Source organism: Hippocampus comes, unplaced genomic scaffold (genome assembly GCF_001891065.2).
Source record: "Hippocampus comes isolate QL1 unplaced genomic scaffold, H_comes_QL1_v1.1 scaffold242, whole genome shotgun sequence".
NCBI lineage: Eukaryota > Metazoa > Chordata > Actinopteri > Syngnathiformes > Syngnathidae > Hippocampus > Hippocampus comes.
The window spans coordinates 1072025-1092444 of record NW_017805385.1 but is presented as its reverse complement, the minus strand read 5'-3'; the positions used below and the strand labels follow the sequence as shown (position 1 = coordinate 1092444).

Genomic DNA, 20420 nt, shown 5'->3' with positions numbered 1-20420 from the left:
GTATCATAATAACATTTAAATGTGTACACTAATTTATAGCTTTTGGGGGTATGATCTACATGATCTGAAGATCTTTGGCTTCCTCGCGGTGCATTATGGGTAGGACACGTTCTGTTTCCTTAGCTTTCACCAGACGACCACTTTATCAGCACCTCGATATCGTGTCGTGTATATGTTTCAGTTTAGTTGAGTTTGTATTTAGCGGCGTGAACCTTTCTTGTGTTTCTTGCGTTTGACGTTATTGTCATTAAGATTTGAATTTGATAATTCGGCACAGAGTGCATAGTGTCACTGATTAGCTGCTCTGCGAACTAGCATAACACGAAGTACTGTACTCTACTGAGTGACAGTCACGTGATGGATACACAATGATGGCAGAAATAGGGCAGCAAACAAATCGCTATTTTCTCATTTTATAGCCTCCAACCGAGCCCTTTATCATTACTTCCGGTGGACCGGATACCACCTACTCGGGCTCCTTAAGATGTTCAAAACCTCGATCTTGTGTCTTTTTATGGTGGGCTAGTGCCTCACGTTATCCACAGTTACTTTTCCATGTCGTTGTTTTGCATGGTCTTGAGTATTAAGCTACTTTGCAGATGAAATTACACAGAATGCTGTTGACAATGTGTATGCGCTGCCCAAGGATGTATCCGCCACTCAGGGGACACTTGAATTCAAAGCGCCTTTTAACCTCTGTTGGTCCCCTGTCCTATGTTAGAGCCCTTAGTCCAATGGTTGGTCGTGCCATGCGCTACTGTACAAGGCTCTCAGTGCCACCAAAGTACAACAGTGACGATGCTCCTGAGGTGCTTTGTTGTCATTTACTGCTTAAGTCGAGAAGAAGTCCAGTTTGCTTGGCAAGAAACAAGGACTTGCTAAGAGGAGGAGCATCATGGGCTGGTAAGGAAAAAAACGGTCCACAGATCAAATTTTTTGTTCCTCACATACTGTATACTTGTATGGTTTTGCCAAAGGGAAGTCGCACATCAACTATAATGCAGCAGTAGTTGTATTATTACTATTTAGCAATCAGAATGTTGCTGATCCAACACCTGTTATCCCTGAAGATCTGAGCCACCTGTTGCTCATGAATGTTGTAACATTAAAATGTTTGCTGCAATATATCAAAGTGTCTGGGTGCTCAGTAAAATATCAATTCACCCATTTTCTACAGTTTATCCTGTTCATGGTTGCTTGGAAGCTGGAGACTATGCCAGCCGACACGTATACACTTCAATTCAACGCTGTGCACTTTGCCATTTTGACATTTCAAAATTAAAATGTGTAAATGTATCTGCAATTAGAAGTGCCTCAAAAATGAACACAATACCTGTGTGTTTTAGAAAAGAGCCAGTTATCTTCGTGTTTAAACCAGTTCACTTTTACTTTCACAAATGTTTTTTTTATTTTTTATATCGTCTGTGTCTTTTAGCAGTGTCCTTTGTCCGCCACAGCATGACCGAAGCTACTCTTTCCACTGTGCCGCCACCTTTTGTTGTGGTAAGCTGTCTTCTGTAGACAGACGGTCAAACAATAATTGGTTTCTGTCAGAATCCCCTCTTATTTCGCTTATTTCACAGATGCGATTTGACCAAGAGGGAAATGTTACATCATTTGGTAAGTGTTAAACAAAAAAGGTCCGTTTTTGTTTTGTTGTCATCAATGGAGGTTGTTTTGTGTGCCACTCTTGTGGATAAATCAACCAGTATTTTCAAAGTTGGCTCACTGGCTTGGTAGGCCATCTTGATCCAATTTTCTATGTTGAACTTGTAATTTTAGGCCAGGTTTTATCAGGCTGGTATGTAACCAACCACAGGGCACAACCAAACCAACCATTCAATCACACATTCACACAATTTACAATATCCAATTAACCTAACGTGCATTTTTTAGTGAGGGTATGTACTATGGAGCTAAAAAAAATGCTAATCAAATTGTGATCTGTCTCATTTTGTGGTGTACCAGTATCCTTGTAGGATTTTTGTTGTTGTAGTTTCAGTACTTTTTATTGCAGCATAGGTAACAATAACAAACTGTCATTTGAGCTGTGATATGACACTTGGCTTGTGTTCTACTTTGTGGCCTAGTTTGGTTTTGTTTGTTTTGCCTGTGGTTTCCAAAGTTCTCTAAGTGTTCAAATTCAAACAAAAATTCCATTGTTGTTACCTATTAACTGACTGTTATGCTTTTTTTCCCCTCTCTCTGCTTGTAGAGAAGAAGAAAAACGAGCTTTGCCAGGAGCTAAGTCTTCAGGCACGGGACCTTCGCTTTCAGCACAGTAGCAGCCTCACAACCAGAAACAACTGCATTATCCTACGAATGGAGGTATGCTTAAATTGTTGACAAAATATCTCCTCACAAAAAAAAAAAATCAGCCACCCATAATATTATATATCACTTTGCTATTTATTTTTTGTTCAACTCTATATAACCTAGAGAAGTGCATATTACAGCCTAACGCTACATACTGCCATAAATGAAACACAATTAAATGTTTGAAAAATATATCGATAGATCTATAATGCAATGTTGAAGAAGCCCCAAATTAATGCAGGGAGTTTTTGATCCTGGTGGATCATTTCCACTGTGGACATTCTTTCGTTGCCGCCACAGTGCAGTGTGTCCCTGTGGGGGTTTGGGAGATGCTGAAGTAGAAGAAACAAGAGTCCTCGTGGCTAATCATTTTACACGGTGCCTGGATATCCTCTTTGCTCTCCACCTTTGTCAGAATGAAGTAGTTGCACTCGGCCTCGCACCTGTGAACCAGATTACACACTCAGGCAGACTGAAGAAAAAGTCACACCCGCGCATGGTGATAGACTTTTAGTTCTCACCTGTCTTTTTTGGGTCCTGTTCCGAACGCCCGGCAGTCCACACACTCCGCGTGAGTCTGACAAGGGCCCAAACAAGTCGGGCAATTCTCACAAGTGGGACCCGCATACGGTGGGTCACAACGACAGCTTCCGCACTGACACATCCCTTGACCGTTACACACTTGCTGGTTCGATGCCATGCAAGAAATTGTATCGATTGAGCAGCTGCAGTCCTCATCACTCCAGTCGTTGTCACAAATGCACTGTCCACACTCGCACCTACCGTGACCCCCACAAATCCTGCGGAGAGAATAAAATATTTTAAAGAGATTTCTAGCTTTTCTAACAACATAATGGACCAAGTAAGGGTTTATTATGGTTATATACCTGTTGTTGTGATATGGGCAATCAAAATTGCTGCACTCGCAGAACCTCCCCTTGTATCGTTCATTCGGGTTTTCTTGACTGTGGCATACGCAGTCACCTTCGACGCACGTTCCCCTACCGCTACACAATGGGGCATTTGGTCCTCTGCGGCAGAATCTCTCATCTCTTCCATCGCTTAATTCTTGATTGATCTGGCAATATTGTCCCAGGTAAGGTTGGTAACACTCGCAAGAGCCACACACCAGAGCTCCATGGCTGTTGCAGGTAGGACTGTTTTCCTCGCGGTTTCTTTTGCAGTCGCACTCGCCTAGAGGAAATGAGTCAAAAGTGCCTCACTTCAACTGTTGCAATACTGCAATTTTTTAAAAACTTTGCCACTACTCACACTCCACATTTATCTCCAAATTGACACTTTGTGAAAAGCTTCCTGAAGTAATGTGGACAGACCAGGGCCCTGTCCTGTTCTTCGGATTTATGGTGTCACTTGTAGTACGACAATGGCCCGCCACAACATTCACCTGGGCATGAAGGAAATTCATTATAATGAATGTTTTCTGACAGAAGAGCACATTGCACAAGCTTAAAAAAAGGTTTGTATGGTTTGGAGTTGATAGCAATGACCAGGAGCTGGATGAAGATGCTGCTATTCTATTTGAGAGTCAGTTGACAACAGTGGACAAGATTAGGAATGATTTTAGATGGAGAGCACAAACTAGAAGGTTTGGAGAGAAGGCTAAGGAGAGCAGATTGAGATGGTTTGGACATATGGAAGCTGCAGAGGAAAGACAATGGATTTATCTCAGAGAAAGATACTCCGAATGGAGCCGTCAGGTAGGAGGCAAAGAGAAAGACCAAAGAGGAGATTTGTGGATGTCATGATGGCAGCCTTGCAGATTGCTGGAGTTAGACCAGAAGACACTGAGAGATGGATGAGGTTTATTCACTTTGGCCAACCCCTTAATTGCCTTAAAACAGAAGCAAAGAAGAGCGCACATTTTGCTGAAGCGACTCCTGCTTTTGTTTTATGTGCCCAAGTCTTAATTATCCTGACCTCCATCGGCATGTTCCCGTGTCTTATGTTGCTGAATGTGATGTTGACTCCAGCTGGCACAGGGCTGGTGTCGATTTTCAGCTCTGGGATTGGCCGGCCTCTCGCCGTGGTGATGGAAAGAGGGAAGGACTGGCTCACACCAGGCCGTAAATGGAGGGTCACCTCCTGAGGCTGCGGGAACACAGTCTCTGCCGTGGGCTCAGTGCTGTCACAGTTCATCGGGGATTTTAAGAAGTGGAAGTAAACTACAAAAATTGTGCAAAGTGAAATGTGACTTTCATCCCCTACTCCCCAGCTCTGCATGTTTAATCATCGCTCTTGTCATGCATCCTCGCAAATGAGCTAAACTATTCCTGATTAAATGTGGTTCATTTCTTTTTTACACTACTTTGACTGTTTAATTGTAATGGGATCCCTCAAACAATGACACACTAGTTAATAACCTGTTTAAATGATGCCAGTTCAACCCACAATTCATTTCAATTAATTTTTACTTTATTTCCCATGGAACCGCAGAGGTTTGGCTAACTTCAACTACAATAATAATAATTAAAATAATATCTTCTGTGGATGAAATGGAGCACATACAGTCTCATGTTTGGATTTATTCTGCGGCCTCCGTTGCCTGAATAGTTAAAGGGTAAATCAGTGTTTTAACATACGTGCTTTCATTCCTGATGACATGAACTCGCCCCTGGGGGTTATACATGTGATGTGGATCACAGCCTGCCCTCTCGAGCGCACTCAAAGTGTGACAGCGGCTTTTCAAACCGGAGTCAGTGCACCACACACACTGCGGACCCGACAGGATGCACTCGCTGCAGGTGGACGCCGACTTGAGGCACGCTTGTTTTTTAGCCTGGCCGGACAGCAGTAGAGGCAACAACAGGAAGAGACAAACTGGCTTCACGGCCATCCTGCAGACAAATACTGGACTTGGAGCAGAGAATGTTCTCATCGGTGGAAACACATCATTGTGATTTGTATCTTGTATGAATTAATCCTGCAGTAACAGGTTCTTCACATAAACAGTTTGAATATTGATCTTATTATTGACAGGATAAAGTTCAGAATTTCTCCTGTAAATTGTTTAACGATTTACCAGTTACTTTAAAAATAATTGACAATTACCGGCAGTTTACTGTAAATAGACCGAGTGGGTATAACTTACTCAAGTTCTTGAATACTTTTTCTTGGCCCTTTCTGCCCCTTCAGCTGGCAGCACTTCACTAAGCTTAACGTAAAATTACGGCACGACACAGCGGCTCATGCATCTCTTGCATGGGCCGGCTTTCTTGATTTCTAAACAAGCCCCTTTTATGGAGTTAGCCTCTCACCGCAAATATTTACTGATTAGATCTGACTAAGGGACCTGTAACTCAATGACTGCAAGCATAACAACATGTCAGGGTTTTTTGGGGCGGTCAGAGCAAAGCATTTAAGGTGTCTTTGGAGACTTTTGTTCAGATGGCATCTCAATGTACCCCCGGCTTGTGTCTCCACAGTCATTAAAAGCCATCGTGACTCCCCATTGCCTTTTGGTGTTGGATTTCCGTGGGCTGGGATTGGAGCGCTGGCTCGTGCTGGAGCTTGCCCCGCAGCTGGCCTCGCAGACGCACTCGCTGCCTTTTGAGTTCAGAGCTCTGGAAGCCATCCTACAGCACAGGGTGAGGGCAATGACTTGGTCTTTGAGCCTGCTTTGAACTTTGTGACAAGCTAAGGCTCAATCAAGCAGGCTTCCATCAACAGGTAAACAATTTACAAACCCGGCTGAACGAAGTTGAACCAGTAATATTGGACATTTTGGAATCTCTGGTGGATCCGAAAATCCTGTCTGCTGATCGAAGTAAACTGCACATACTGCTGCAGAACAGTAAGAGGTAACCTGACACATGAAGTGAAACTAATGTGAGCAGCGCTGAAAGAGTGTTAGCGATTCACAGCGATAGAATTTGTCAAGATGTGTTGATTTGGTTTTCTTTATTTCATGATTTTTCGAAGTTTTAGTCTTGACATCAATGACATCAACCATGCATCAATTTCAAAGTTCACCATTTCAAGTGGATTTAATGAACACCATTTTGTCATTTGTCTCTCTTTGTTTATTGAACAGTTTGTCCGAGTTGGAGACTGACATTAAAGTTTTTAAAGATTCCCTGCTTAAGATTTTGGATGAGGACGAGATCATTGAAGAGCTCTGCCTCACCAAGTGGACAGACCCCAGAGTTTTGTAAGTCAGGTGCACCAGTACATGTACAATTGTTCTCAAGAACAGGATGTCATTTTCCAAATGTAACAATTTATGGGAAATGGCAAATGATTTAGCATGAATATTTCTAAAACATTTTCTTGTCATTTCCAGTCAGAAAATGTACCTTAAACTCAACATGTGTCCAAGTTTCTGTGATTTTACATTTGTAGCCTAATTTCGTCCTAACTTCCTGAGTGTTACATATCTATGTTGATCATCTCCTTCTATGGACAGGTAAACGTTATTCTGACATGAGCTTTTTTTTTTTTTTACAGTTGATTTTTGTCTTTCTAGTGAGGAGAGCAGTTTGGGGATTGACCATGCAGAGGAGATGGAACTTTTATTGGATAATTACTACATGCAGGTAATGGTGTTTAGCTTCAGCCACAGTAATAAATCCATTACGTGGATTTGAGGCTAGCTTTGTTCTTACCTTGCGCTTGTGTTGTCACACTGGCCCATGCAGGCTGAGGAGCTGGGCAACAAGGCCAGGGAGCTGAAAGGCCTGATTGATGACTCGGAGAGTGTCATCTTTATCAATCTGGACAGGTTGTGCATTCGTGTCCCTAAATGCTCTTTGAAGCATCTTTGACAGAATCCGGTCCAATTCAACTGAAAGGCAATTGCTGTCTGTTCCAGCCATCGAAATGTGATGATGCGTTTGAACCTGCAACTGACCATGGGGACCTTCTCACTCTCCTTATTTGGTCTCATCGGGGTGGCCTTCGGAATGAATTTGGAGTCGTCTTTTGAAGAGGTCAGATTGCCTCTTTGGCCTTCTTTTGCCATCATGTGTTTGGATCATTGATATGTTGCGACCTCCATTAAGTCCTCCAAGAGATCTTAGAAACTTTGTGCCAAAAGGCTCTTTTCCAAAATATGATGCAAGAGTCCAACAAATGTTGATTATTATGAATATTTGTGAACGTTTTGGGGTGCTGTAAAATTTTGTGAGGTTTGATTTTAGAAGGGTGTGGCCAGCCATATGTGACCTCTGGGCAGAAAGTTCCTCACCCCAATCTAAAACAACTCAAAACTAATATTTATTGACACATTTTTCTATGTTCCAGGACCCTCGTGTTTTTTGGCTGGTTACAGGATTCATGTTTCTTGGCAGCGGTCTGATTTGGAGGCGACTGCTTTCATTTCTGGGACGACATCTAGAGCCTGCATTACTGCCACCAGTAAGATTCATACACACTTTTCACCCATGTGTATGACTTGAATACGGTACTTAAAAATGCCTGATGAAACTGATTTCGATCGTTTGTGATTTTTTTTTGGATAGATTCCACCAGTTTGGAAGAGAAATCTGAAAGCATCAGACATGAAACCTGGAGTGAGATGATGCTTTCCAACCTTTAACAAGCTTCAGCACTTTTAAGGCCATTAGTCTGACCTCCTGTTTTCCACAAAGACACAAATCAGTTGTTTCCCATCGGGATCCTGTTGAACTTTTGTTTGTATGTCCTCGCGCATGCAGTGTGTCTTCAACATGAGCAAGGTGTAGATCGTTCACATTCATTTGTCCTTGGGTGAAAAATTTCCTTGCCTTGCTTGATACTGCAATGTATCATAAACATCTAAGTGATACGCCTGTGTTTTTTTATTTCATGATAGTAAGACAAATGTTTTGGTGTGTAACTTTAAGATACGGTTGGTTCGCATTGATCATTTACGTTCAGTCAATTCCTCAACCTTTTTTATCTACTGTACGTACTGTAGATAGCTATTGAAAAAACGGTCCTCTGAACATTTGGAACATTTTTGAATCGTTGAAAGTATGGATGTCATAGTGAATAATATATCTGAATATAAAGAAAATAGGACAGTTTGCTGTCGCCTCTTGTCATTCGGGGGAATGCTTGTTTGCTTGTATTTTATTGAATTGCAGTAAATGTTGGTTCATCCATCACTTTGCATCGTTTGGAAATTTGTAAACAACAATAGAGAGCTTCAAACGTTGGTGGGCCGTGAGCAGCGCCCATGATGAAGTACTGTATTGATAAGTGTTGTGTTTGGCAGTCAGCTTGCGCGGCGTGAAGCGGCCACTAGTCGGCTACGGGCTGCCTGATCCCCGCTGCAGGAAGGCTGCCTGGCGGCCTCCCTGCCGGTTTGAAGAGAAGAAGAGTGGAGATGCTACGGATTGTCAGCCCCACACATCCCTCACCACCCAGCCAGAGCCAGTAGGCTCTCCGGGGGGGCTATGGAGGCGCCAACCGTTCGTCCGGACGATGGATGTCCGAATTTGTGTGCAGATCGGCCGCTGAAAGGAACTCTGGCCACCGCAGAGACCCACATCCTGGATGCTGTCGACGGCAATGGTGATGAGGGGAGATCCCGAGATTCCCAAGGGGAATTCAGCGCTACTACGTCCACGGAGGACCCGGTGGGCGATTTCAACGGGATTCTGTCTTTGTGCTTCGGGGATTGGAGCTCCACGGCGGGTAACAGCGACGCGGTGATGGTGATCACCGAGGACAAGTTTCTGCAGGAAGACGAGTGAGTAGTGTTGTTGCCCTGTATCATTTGTCATCATTTTGAGGATGTATTTTGACTTAATGGCACGCTCAAAATTACGTCATTAGTTATGCTACTACTTTCAATAATTTCAACTATCTTCCCTAACATTTAGCTATTTCTAAAAAAACAAAAAAGAATTATAACGGTCTACGACGGTGTTAACGACGGGACGTATTTGTACGTAGGCCCACGCCAGCGTAGTTGTAAAACGATTAGTACTTTCTATGAAAAACACTTTTAGCCCATTAATCAGATTGAGGAAAAACACTCAACGCGGAGTTTTGCAGCACACCGTTCGTATGTAGGGGCCATAGTAAGCAGAGAACCCGCTATATGTTTCTTTATGATGAATACAAGGGATCACCAACCTTTTTGAAACTGAGAACTACTTCTTGGTTACTGATTAATCCAAAGGGCTACCATTTTGATACTTACTTCTGAAACAACTAATTTGCACCAATTCCCTTTGAAATTTTTGTTGTATATTATTATTATTATTATTAATGATTAGTGATTTCAATGTATGTGAAGATACGGCTCGTGTTCATGATTTCTCACAACAGTAATTAGAAAAGAGACGAATATCAATATGCAACACTTCATTTCAATGAATCTCTGCCAGTGTTACCATTTTCAAATCATCTCTTCTAAAAACCAATCAAACAATCAGTCACACATCATTGCCCAATGCAATGACAAAATCCGTCCGTCTTTTTATACTGCTTGTCCGCTTTAGGGTCGTCGATTAAGCGGGAACTATCCCAGCAGACTGGGCGAGAGGCGGGTTCACCTCCGACTGGTTTCCAATTACTACAGGACACCCCACATACATAATATGTAAATTTATTTTGATACTATAGTGATTGATACTAATGTTATTTATAATAGTTATTTATAATATTTAGTAAGTGTGTCTGATCTCTTTCTCTTTATTTTCCTCATTCTTTATTTTTGTCATCCTGAAATAATGTTTTTATTACTATTGTTTGAATTTTTGAAAGAAACTGAACAACATCAAGTGCCGCTTCAAGAGTTATTGTATTTTTGATGAAGGTGTGGACAATAAGAGAATCAAAAAGTGAAGCTACGGCTTCATTAATTGGAGCCAACACAAGCATCTGATGCTCCTTTTCATGTAACAACAGGATCTGGAATGCTTCAACCAAAAGCTACGGGCAGGTGACGGAGATGGATAGGAAACAATCCCGAACACGTTCTATCCACATGCCCGCATTCAACCCAGAGGAGAATGTGGTCAGTGACTCTGCCCTCCACACGTCCCTCCCTCCCTCTCACAGTGTCCCACTTTTACCACCCGCCAAATCTCTCCTCCATTCATCTGACAAATATCAGACATGCTTCGAGCCACGGATGATCAAATCCTTTGCCCCCCTGTTGCGGCGTCTACTTAGAGTCAGACGAGTGACATCGCGGCAGATGTGTCTGAAGTCGAGGAGCTGAGGGAACAGCTAGACATGCACGCCATCATCGTCCCGTGTCTCGGCGAGGAACCTCTTTTCACAGCCGAGCAGGTGAGTGGCGCATAAAAGCTTTTTAAATGCAGATGATGCTGCAGCTTAAGACAGCTACGGAGGGATTTAGAGATGATTCTTACTGGGATAATTACAGGCCTGATGTGTGTGTTGATTCACTGTGTAGGTGATTGAGGAGATTGAGGAGATGATGCAGGACTCTTCCGAATCCGTAGCAGAGCACAATCCTTCACAGCCTGACCTGTCCACGCTCTCTCTGGATGTACAGCGCCCCAGAAGAAGTCCAAGTTTCGAAGAAAGTGAGTGTGGCGCTACACCAGACTTCACGTATGTGTAGATTCTCAGTCATCAAGGTGATGTGAATCCCCAAAAGTTGAATTGAAGCAACTGGACTCTTCTTGGTTGTTGAAGGTATTTCATGTTGAATTGAAACAACACCCCACATGTGACCACTTTCAGGAGACGCACCCACTACAAACACATGTCAATCGGAGGACAGCGCACTTAAATTTCAGAAGCAAATTCAGTAAACCTTATGGATTCAACAAGCAAGATGAGTCCAGTAGTCTCATGCCATCTACGCCGTTTCTTAATTCGGCCCACTGAGAAATGTAAATTATTTTCAACAGTCCCGTAATATTTCTTACAGGAATATAGCAGTTATTTACCTGTAATTAATCAATTTAAGATAAGATAAGATAACCTTTATTTGTCCCACATTGGGGAAATTTGCAGTCTACAGCAGCAAAATTGGGGGGGATAAAGTGTTTCATTGCACAAAATAAATGTTTCAGAAAAGAACTGTACACAGTTCAATATAAGTGCAATATAAATGTAAAAAACACAATTAAAAAAAAAAAGAAGTCATCTTGCTAGTCTTTCCAAACACCACTTCGAATAAGTTGATATTGTACATTCAATTACTGTCATATACCATTGCACATGCACTTTGGGGCATGTAGAGAGCGAGGCCAACGTGGCGGTGGCACACGGGCAAATCATCGACTTCAATGTAATTAGGTGCGCGTATGTCGGCAATCAATAATACATTAATGTATATATTGAAGAGCCATCCTGCTGGAATAGTGGGACCATACTTCGAGAAAAGTCGGTTGTCATTGTTTCACCGCACCCGTAACAAGTGTATGGGCGTAGGACTTCGAAGACTGAACGTGGCGGAACTGAACGAGCGTGTGGAGGAGACGGAGAGCGCCGTCACGAGGCTCTCGGAGGAGCTGGTGCAGCATTTGGCTCTCAGGGACGAGCTGGACTTCGAGAAGGAGGTGAAGAACACTTTCATCTCTGCGCTTATTGACGTGCAAAACCGACAGAAGGAGCACCGCGAGGCGCTGAAGAAGAATAAGAAGAAGAAGCATCAGCAGTTTCAAGGGGCGACGGGAAAGTCGCACGGCCATGCGGCAAAGTCGCTCGGATCAGTGAGTTTATTATTCGTGGCCTACTTGCTTTTTGTTAGTCTGTCGTCACGGCATCTATGTTGCTTCAATCCTGTCTTTGCTCTTTCTTTTGTCCTCAGCGTTTTAGCATGGAGGGGCTCTCCTCTGTTCTTCAAAACAGCTTTCGACAAACATTCGGGAGCAGATGCAGTGAACGACAGGTTCATTTCTATTAAGAAGTTAAGGTATTGAGCTGGGTGGCCCGGTGGTCCAGTGGTTAGCGCGTCGACCTCACAGTGCAGAGGTACCGGGTTCAATTCCAGCTCCGGCCTCCTTCTGTGGACTTTGCATGTTCCCCGGGCCTCCGTGGGTTTTCTCCGGGTACTCCGGTTTCCTCCCACATTCCAAAAACATGCTGATTGAACACTCCAAATTGTCCCTAGGTGTGAGTGTGAGCGTGGACAGTTGTTCGTCTCTGTGTGCCCTGCGATTGGCTGGCAACCGGTTCAGGGTGTCCCCCGCCAACTGCCCGAAGATGGCTGAGATAGGCTCCAGCATGCCCCGCGGCCCTTGTGAGGATAAGCGGATTGGAAAATGGATGGATGGTATTAAGGTTTCGGGTTCAATTTCAGGATACACCTAAAATGCACTGCAATCATTAGAGATGAACTTTGATTAATTTTTAATTGTCCAACTCTTTCATGTTGCAGTACTTTTGGGTGTTTTCTAAGGATCTCAATGGCAAAATTTGCACCAGATATTTTGATCCACGTATGGGATAATACATTTTGAAGGATGTTCACTTCTGTGCCTTTCTGTGACTATTTTAGTCTCACTGTATTTCTGTAACAATCTGCGAAGGACACTCTGTGCCGCTTTAAGTTAAGCAGCCACTTCCCTCTGGGAACATCTTGTTTGAAGCCTCCCGATGGCGAGGTACTGTCGATCAATTGCCAGCCCTTGCCTTGGTCTCATGATGTCAACTGTAAATAATAATCGAGCCAGGAAATGCACTGGTCCATTCATGGATCAATCAGCTGTTGCTCTTGTGACAGCAAGTCATGAGAAAAGTAAAACATTGATCATATGGATTTGTGCATTCAAAGGTTTAGACAACGACAAATTAAGTTCACCACTAAAGTGTCTGGTACATTTGAGGCCCATCCTGCCATTTCACCTGAAAGTCAAATTTTCACAAGTCTTCATGAGTCTTTGGACATTGACCCGATATCTGTTAATTAAAGCTTGGGTTGAACACCCTGGTCAATTACGCTGGTCAACAACTAAAGTCAACCCTTTCATGCACCAATAATGATAACCTGTATCCTGATAACATGATAAGCTGCCCACTGTAGTAACCGCTGTCCCCGAAAAGGGTTAAACAATGTAAACAGTTTGGAGAAGTCCCATTTCTTTTCCTGATGACAATGCAAGCCTGGCAGCACAGAGGTGTCGTGGTCAGCATTTTCGCTTCACGGTTCAGAGGTTCAAATCTCAGCTACGGACCTCCTGTGTGGAGTTTGTATGTTATTGTAGGTTCTAGATTGAGCATGAATGATTGATTGTCTATATGTGCCGTGTGATTCACTGATGACCAGTCCAGGGTGTACCCTAACTTTCACCCAAAGTTAGCTGGCATAGGCTACTGCATACCCATGACCATCGACAAGCAGTATAGAAAATAGATGGTATTGGCAAAGAAAGGTTCATTAAGATATGCGTGGAAGAATTTGATCAGGCAAATCTCTTACAAACTCATTGACCTTTTTATCTTATTTCATTTGTAGTATTTGACCACCGTCATCCCTTATGAAAAAAAAGGAAGCCCTCCATCCATGGACGACCTCCAGACCCTGATCAAAAGTAAGTTTCTTTCAACCCGTATCATCAAGTTGGATTCTTTGGCATCATCGTTAAGTGACCTCTCTCTCTCCCATTTACCACATTTCAGTTTTGCATGCGATGAGAGACGACAGCGACAAGGTTCCAGCCCTCTTAACAGACTACATTCTCAAAGGTAGGCCCTTCTCCAAGTTCGTTTTTGCAATGCGCACGTCGCTGTTCACATTGGTTTAACCGTAAATATCTTGTTGTGGTTTAAATTTGCATTAATCGGGACCTGTGTGTAAAATTTTACTCAGCATATTTAGCAATGCTAAAATGATCCAGGGTGGCCTTTGACTCACTGGATGAATAGCAGGAACCGAAAAGTTGACCAGAATCCATCAAGATTAGTTTTATCTGTATTTTTTCTCCCTTGAGTCCAAGCTGTCACCGTCATCAATAAACCTTTATTAACTGGTGAGGCGATGCACAACCACTGCAGTAACATTTTAAGATTGTTAATTACCGTAATCGGTTGTCCCTGATTAGGACAACACAAAGATTCTCGCAAATGCAGGACGAAAGTACTTTGAGACGCTGTCACAGTAATTTCTGCTTTACATGAGACTATGGTGTCTTGGCATGCTTTTTTTTTTTTTTTTTTTTTAATCAAAATACCTAAAGATTAAGATTTTTATCAAAAATTACACCTCATGTGAAATACTCAGCAAAATACCCCCAAACCAGCGCAAAGCATCTTTGGTTGAAAAAAAAAAAAGACTTAGAACAGTGCCATCGTTGTCTGATTGATAAACTTTTGAACATTAGAACTATTGTGGTTCCAAAAAAAATGTAACTTAATTATAAAGATTTGTGCACATATAAGTTATCAACATAAAGTGTCCTCTTCTGGGATCAGAGTAATTAACGTAATCGTAAATCAAATTTTGAAGTAGCCTACTGGGTCAAAAATTTGGGCCAAACTCCCAATTGGAATATTACATAGTTCCAACAACAAACGTTCCTTCCTGGGCACACTCTTTTCACTCTTTCCCCACTCATTTGTGTTTCTACTTCAATTCATGCTCTAATGCTGCCTTTGCATTCGCAAGCTGTGGTGTGAGCGACAGCCTGGGAGATTTGTGACATTCTTCACGTGACCCCGCGCTCTTGTGGTGGCGTTGCTCACTGTGGCGAGGGCTCCCCTTTTCCACTTTGTAACTCCGGTGCACTTTGACCCCAGTTTTCACTCCTTTGCTTCACTGCCGCATGGCTGATCCCTGATTATGTGTCAGAGCCACTGATGACATTTTGCACTTTATTTGTTGTGTAATGATTGAAAGTGACACACGTCTACAACCCAAAGTCTACTTTTCATCAACTTGTAGCCGGCTGGCCTACGCTGAATACAATTAGACACTGCCGCAACATGAACTACACCCGCCCACTTTAATTAAGCAATCCGATCAAACCATTAAGAGCTGTACCAAAAATTCAGCAGTTTCAATATTAGTTTAACCCTTTCATGCACCTTGTAACCTGACAAAATGACAAGCTGTCCATCGTAGTGATCGCTGTCCTTGAAAGGGTTAAAAATAAGAATCTATATTTATTGTGGTTGTAATTTGCAGTGGTTGTGAAACTGCATTGGACAAATGTGGTTTAGATATTTTGGTTTTAAACCAACCACAAGAATAGGAGTTATTTTCTAACAGGGTCACATTTTAAATATCACTCATGTTTCGGATCTCTTAATGTTGTGGTTGGTGAATGTGTTTTGTAAGTGATGCATTGAAATGTTTTCCAGTTATTTCCCCTCTGCTTTATTTTACACTTTGAAATTTTTAATCCTGACACCGTACTGATGCCTCACACATCACTTTGCTAATATTTATGTGGGTGTTGTTTCAGTGCTTTGCCCAACGTAGCCTGGAGTGACGGAGCCATACACCGGGGAGAGGCTACCGATGAAGATGATTGTTTATCACAAACAGAAAGCACAATTATTAATCGAATGCTTCGTTTCTGCATGTTGTTTCTTCAGGATGTGTCCTCGCGTTTTGGGTATTGAATTCTTTATCTTGTGGTTTCGATGAGTCTGTGTTCATTTTGAACTTCTATATTTACTTTCTATTTACTGTGTGTCAAAGGAATATGCCCGAGAAACTACACTACGTGTGCGACGCAAAGGGCTCTGCATTCATCCAAAGTGCTTACTACCAGGCTCCGATACAAAGAAGTCAATTTGTATTATCAACACAGCTGCTGCTTCTTATGAAACAACAGTGACACTGCAAGACATAAACTCGCAGATAAGATGTTAGCAAGGCAAAAAAATGTTCATGCATCAGCAGCAAGACATCAGGGAGCAGATCATAAAATAACAAAGCTAGCAAAGCTGAATATATAAACAGTATTGAAACAAATATGTGTGATCATCACTTATCGGTATTCCACTGACTAAGATTACAGCCACTGTGAAGAATGTGTTTCTTCTGAAACATTTTGCACTGACAACAGTGCGCTAAATAACTGACTGACTATGCATTTATGTGATCATTAGTACTGTTTGACCCAAGCACTGTCACAATTTATGTCGCTGTGCCTGCCGTGCACAGAGCAGTAAACTCTGCAGGACTCCTCATTGTGGATGTATACATGCTGCCTTTTCAACTTTTGTACATTGTAAAAGACGTATCTTCAATGAATGTCTTATTACTCGAAAATGTGTCACCTGTTTCATGGCTCATTTATTTTGCAACAGTTCTGTTTTAATTAGATTTATAAGGCCGTATGTTGCCCGTCCGTGATTTTGGCTGCGAAGGCCATATGGTTGAAAATGTGATACAATGTGAAATGAAACAAACATGCAGGGAAAACCGGACAAAAAATTGATTGCCTCCACGTTAGTGAATGCTCGAAAAACGCCTAGTGTAGATTTAAGTTTTCGAATCATTTTGTCATCCAAATTAAATTAGATTTGATCCTCCCAGGACCCACAAAGATGTCTTTTTGTCACGGATTTTACCAAGTGTGCCCATTACGTCGTTCGCGATCCACCGGTAGCTCGTGGACTGGTCCCAAGTCAATCACGAGGGGTGTAGGGGGGGGAAAAAAAACAACAAACATATGAGTATCTTTGTGTATGTTAGTAATATACTTTTTGTGTTGATGCACACTGCACTCTAATCATCCTATCAGTCTCACTTTCACAAAAATAAAATGAAATAAAGCAGGTCACCTTTAAACTACGGTGGCGCCCGACTGCGTCACCGGAAGTTGTCAGCGCTAATCAGTCTGCAATTGCAGCTTGCGATTGGAGCTGTTGCGATATAGCTTTATTATTATTATTATAATTATTATTATCAGTCAAAGTTTGTTTCATGTACAATTCACCGATGGCACTCGCAAAGAATGGCAATCTGTCGGGCTGAGAAGCATTTTAAAACGGAACGCGTGAGCTACGATAGTTAACAGGCGGCAAAAGCGCGTCGCAGACATCGCGTCAGGTCTCCCACTAAGGTAGGCAGGAAATCTTTTTCACAAACTCATAAACTCTTGTGTCTACTTTATTATTATTATTTTTGTGTCGTTCCTCTTAGGGGCCATTATGGCTATTGCTCATCATGGCATGCGTGTGCCAGTGTGTGCGTATATACGCGCGTGTGCGGTAACGGGTCAATCGTCGGAGGTTGGTTGATCGAAAAGTAGATCTTAGGTCAAAAAAGGTTTGGGCACCGCTGGGCTGTACTCTCTTCTAACTTTGTGAGATAGTCAGCTCTCACAAGGTAGTGCAGTCCCACAGCTGCCGACATTGTAAATGAAGACTGATCAGTATCACCTTCTATAATTTTTGATGTCACTGTAACGTATTTTGCAAGTGGTTATTATGTTGTAACTGCTCATTGTATATTTATAAATATAACGATACAATATATTGCCATATACGTGTGCACTAATTATCAAAAAAGAAAAAAAACATTAGACATTTTTATTGCCACAATAGGCTCCCCTATTAAAAAAAGAAAACAACCCCAAAATTGGGCCCGCCCCAAGTTTGGGAAAGGCTCAGCAAAAATAAATGAAAACGAAAATGGTTGAAAATGGTAACTGGTGCTGAAAAGAAACATGCTATGAACTTTGACCTCTAATACCATACATCAGATGTTTTTTGAAATCACGACTTGCACTATCTTGCACGTGTAGAACAAGAAACTCTAAATATTGCACTTGGGTTGACTTATATTTTGAACAGCTAAACAAGAAATATTCACTAATCAAATGCATGGTAGGGGACTTCAATCTTTCTGCTCATTAACTTTCACGAGCAGGCTGAAAACATTTCGAAACCAAATACTCATGTCTTTGTGCTTGCCAAATGTTTCAGCACACTTCTGTTGCCCGCCTCCCCTCACGCTTTCCAAAACAACACAAATGTTTGTAAGACATCTGCAAAACATTTGTGCTGTCCGAGATAAGAGGTCTTCGTCCAAACGCTGCACCGCTCAGCAGTGTGGCTCCGACTTGCATGCAAAGCTGCAGGCTGAAATCTTTACAGTGCATTTGAAGAGTTTCCCGAAAGGATATCATGGAACGCGTACAAGGTCTTTGCTTGGTGTTTTGCCTTCTTCTGCTGATGCAATGCACACACCAGCAAACAACAGAAAAGAAGAGAAGCACAAAGAAAGGTAAGGTCAATATTCAAGCTTGACCTCAGGATGTGATGCTAACTTCATTTCTTTGAATCATGACAGACGCTACCAATGCTGCAATTGAAGAACTAAAGAAACAAATTGAAGACATTGTTTATGACCTGAACTTGTTGAAAGAGCAGCAATCTCTGCAATCAAGTAAGTTTGTTTCATAACCCAGATAAACATTGCATTGATATGTACATGCGTAGTACTATTGTTGATCTATGCAAACGTAATAGGTCACGTTCCAAAGCATACCACATCATGTGGAATCTAATTTTATGTTTTTCAATGGAAACAAGCATTCCGATCCAAAATTGACCACATGTGTAATCTATTCATGTCGTCAGTACAAAGTAACACCTTTTGATCCAAAGCACACCACATCATGTTTCGTCTAATTTTCTGCTTGTCAATGGAAAGCAGCAGCTCTTGATCCAAAGCACACCACATAATGTGTAATCTCATTTTGTTAGGCAATGCATGCTCTGGATCCAAAGTATACCACATCATAGGTACGCTAATTTTGTTTGTCAATGGAAAGGAACGACTCTGGATCCAAAGCATACCACATCGTGTGTACTTGATTCGTATGGTTATCAAAAGAAAGGAACAGAGCTTGATCCAAAGCATACCACATCATGGGTAATTAAATTTTATCTGTCTATCAGTGGAAAGGATCAGATCTTGATTCAAATTATACTACACTACGGATAATCTAATTGTATCTGTGTGTCAATGGAAATGAACAGATCTTGATCCAAAGCATACCACATCATGGGTAAGCAAATGTTATGTGTCAATAGAAAGGAATTGAGACTGATCCAAAGCACGTGGGTACAATAACCTCATTTTATTTGTTAATTGCAAGTAGCAGCTCTTGATCCAAAGTACACCACATCACGGGTACGTTAACGTTCTCTGTCAATCCATCCATCCACGTCAGTGTGTCTGCGTGGAACGAAGGTCCCAGGCAAGTGTTTCCTCGCCAATCCGGTCAAGAAGACTTTCCACGCAGCCAGTGACGACTGCGTGGCAAAGGGAGGCAGCCTGAGCACCCCCTTGACAGGCGACGAAAACGACCAGCTGTACGCCTACGTGCGTCAGAGCATCAGCCCGGAAGAGTCCATCTGGCTGGGCATTAACGACATGGTGACCGAAGGCCAGTGGTTGGACCAGTCTGGGTCCAACTTGCGCTTCAAGAACTGGGAGACCGAGATCACCATGCAGCCGGACGGCGGACGAAGCCAGAACTGCGGCATGTTGGCCACCACGGCCAACGGGAAGTGGTTTGATGAGAGCTGTCGAGCTGAAAAAGCTTCCGTGTGTGAGTTTAACATTGTGTGACCAGAGTTGACTTCGAGGTGCCATGGAGACCATTTGAGTACAAAGGTCATTTTTGGATAATGCTTCAAAAGAGTGCACAACATCATTAACCACTCCCTCATTTATAACAGTTGCCAATAGGTCATTTTTATTGTCATGTATAGTTTTTTTTTGGTTTGTTTTAAAACATTTATTGTCAAAGCAGAAAAATGAAAGCATTACGTTGCTAGGAGATTTCAAGGTAAACACCAATGGATTTCTATCTTTATATTCCTATATAAGCTAATAAACCAAATACAGCTATTTTTTTTTCTGAAAACGCTATTCCGTGCCATTTCTGTGCACCGCCTAGTACAAAAGCTTCGCATTAAATTAAATATTTTGGTCTGCACAGCAGAATGAGTCATCTTATAATGGATGACCAAAATTTCAACAAGCTGTTATTGACGACTTTAACCCAACTCGGCTTTGACCTGTGAGCTCAGAGAGGCTAAACATTCGAGGAGGAAGCGATTTGTTTGAAAAATGAAAACCACAAAAACAAATGAGAGCCCTTGAATGACTGAATACAAGACTCACTGTAAATGGTATGCTCGGGGGGTGCCAGTTACGAGCCAAGATGATCACATAAACTGCCAAACCCCTGGGGGCTATATTTGCT

The 20420-nt window shown here is 42.2% G+C and overlaps 4 protein-coding genes across 7 annotated transcripts; 3 read left to right on the top strand and 1 right to left on the bottom strand.

Annotated features, from left to right (window-relative positions):
• Positions 1 to 216: 216 nt before the first annotated feature.
• On the top strand, positions 217 to 8346 carry mrs2 (magnesium transporter MRS2). Of its 2 annotated transcripts, none has more exons than XM_019872966.1 (12): positions 217 to 903; positions 1439 to 1503; positions 1584 to 1620; positions 2216 to 2328; positions 5760 to 5921; positions 6004 to 6134; positions 6368 to 6484; positions 6800 to 6869; positions 6972 to 7054; positions 7145 to 7262; positions 7576 to 7689; positions 7794 to 8346. In XM_019872966.1, exons 1-12 carry the CDS (start codon positions 600 to 602, stop codon positions 7851 to 7853), a joined length of 1374 nt encoding a protein of 457 aa, XP_019728525.1. In that variant the 5' UTR covers positions 217 to 599; the 3' UTR covers positions 7854 to 8346. The 2 variants fall into 2 exon arrangements, with proteins under 2 accessions (XP_019728525.1, XP_019728523.1); XM_019872964.1 differs by having other exon boundaries at positions 1436 to 1503.
• On the bottom strand, positions 2386 to 5753 carry LOC109517656 (integrin beta-1-like). Of its 2 annotated transcripts, XM_019872963.1 has the most exons (7): positions 5426 to 5753; positions 4917 to 5171; positions 4255 to 4459; positions 3589 to 3721; positions 3204 to 3510; positions 2838 to 3116; positions 2386 to 2759 (listed from the first exon to the last, which is right to left on the bottom strand). In XM_019872963.1, the coding sequence occupies exons 2-7, from the start codon at positions 5168 to 5170 to the stop codon at positions 2579 to 2581; spliced, it is 1359 nt and encodes a 452-aa protein (XP_019728522.1). In that variant the 5' UTR covers position 5171; positions 5426 to 5753; the 3' UTR covers positions 2386 to 2578. The 2 variants fall into 2 exon arrangements, with proteins under 2 accessions (XP_019728522.1, XP_019728521.1); XM_019872962.1 differs by lacking the exon at positions 5426 to 5753 and having other exon boundaries at positions 4917 to 5241.
• Positions 8347 to 8510: 164 nt separating the features above from the next.
• fez2a (fasciculation and elongation protein zeta 2a) lies at positions 8511 to 16469 on the top strand. Of its 2 annotated transcripts, XR_002168589.1 has the most exons (10): positions 8511 to 9007; positions 10174 to 10282; positions 10441 to 10560; positions 10688 to 10820; positions 11677 to 11957; positions 12056 to 12136; positions 13703 to 13778; positions 13867 to 13932; positions 15651 to 15803; positions 15890 to 16469. XR_002168589.1 is itself a non-coding variant. In XM_019872972.1 (9 exons), the coding sequence occupies exons 1-9, from the start codon at positions 8712 to 8714 to the stop codon at positions 15665 to 15667; spliced, it is 1179 nt and encodes a 392-aa protein (XP_019728531.1). In that variant the 5' UTR covers positions 8511 to 8711; the 3' UTR covers positions 15668 to 16469. The 2 variants fall into 2 exon arrangements, 1 of the variants encoding a protein (XP_019728531.1); XM_019872972.1 differs by having other exon boundaries at positions 15651 to 16469.
• Positions 16470 to 17847: 1378 nt separating this feature from the next.
• On the top strand, positions 17848 to 20083 carry clec3ba (C-type lectin domain family 3, member Ba). The gene is made up of 3 exons (XM_019872983.1): positions 17848 to 18427; positions 18494 to 18589; positions 19380 to 20083. The coding sequence occupies exons 1-3, from the start codon at positions 18328 to 18330 to the stop codon at positions 19778 to 19780; spliced, it is 597 nt and encodes a 198-aa protein (XP_019728542.1). The 5' UTR covers positions 17848 to 18327; the 3' UTR covers positions 19781 to 20083.
• The last annotated feature ends 337 nt before the right edge of the window (positions 20084 to 20420 follow it).

What these genes read in the sequence shown, in the direction of transcription:
- mrs2 (XM_019872964.1), top strand. Translation starts at nt 600, where the DNA reads ATGAAATTACACAGAATGCTGTTGACAATGTGTATGCGCTGCCCAAGG. An exon ending in TGGACAGACCCCAGAGTTTT is followed by an intron (nt 6,485 to 6,799) that starts GTAAGTCAGGTG and finishes TTGTCTTTCTAG; the next exon opens with TGAGGAGAGCAGTTTGGGGA. An exon ending in ATCTTTATCAATCTGGACAG is followed by an intron (nt 7,055 to 7,144) that starts GTTGTGCATTCG and finishes TGTCTGTTCCAG; the next exon opens with CCATCGAAATGTGATGATGC.
- LOC109517656 (XM_019872962.1), bottom strand. Translation starts at nt 5,212, where the DNA reads ATGAGAACATTCTCTGCTCCAAGTCCAGTATTTGTCTGCAGGATGGCC. An exon ending in GTCATCAGGAATGAAAGCAC is followed by an intron (nt 4,460 to 4,916) that starts GTATGTTAAAAC and finishes GAACTGTGACAG; the next exon opens with CACTGAGCCCACGGCAGAGA. An exon ending in ACGGGAACATGCCGATGGAG is followed by an intron (nt 3,722 to 4,254) that starts GTCAGGATAATT and finishes CTTCATGCCCAG; the next exon opens with GTGAATGTTGTGGCGGGCCA.
- fez2a (XM_019872972.1), top strand. Translation starts at nt 8,712, where the DNA reads ATGGAGGCGCCAACCGTTCGTCCGGACGATGGATGTCCGAATTTGTGT. An exon ending in CTCTTTTCACAGCCGAGCAG is followed by an intron (nt 10,561 to 10,687) that starts GTGAGTGGCGCA and finishes TTCACTGTGTAG; the next exon opens with GTGATTGAGGAGATTGAGGA. An exon ending in CCTCCAGACCCTGATCAAAA is followed by an intron (nt 13,779 to 13,866) that starts GTAAGTTTCTTT and finishes ACCACATTTCAG; the next exon opens with TTTTGCATGCGATGAGAGAC.
- clec3ba (XM_019872983.1), top strand. Translation starts at nt 18,328, where the DNA reads ATGGAACGCGTACAAGGTCTTTGCTTGGTGTTTTGCCTTCTTCTGCTG. An exon ending in GAAGAGAAGCACAAAGAAAG is followed by an intron (nt 18,428 to 18,493) that starts GTAAGGTCAATA and finishes GAATCATGACAG; the next exon opens with ACGCTACCAATGCTGCAATT. An exon ending in GCAGCAATCTCTGCAATCAA is followed by an intron (nt 18,590 to 19,379) that starts GTAAGTTTGTTT and finishes CATCCACGTCAG; the next exon opens with TGTGTCTGCGTGGAACGAAG.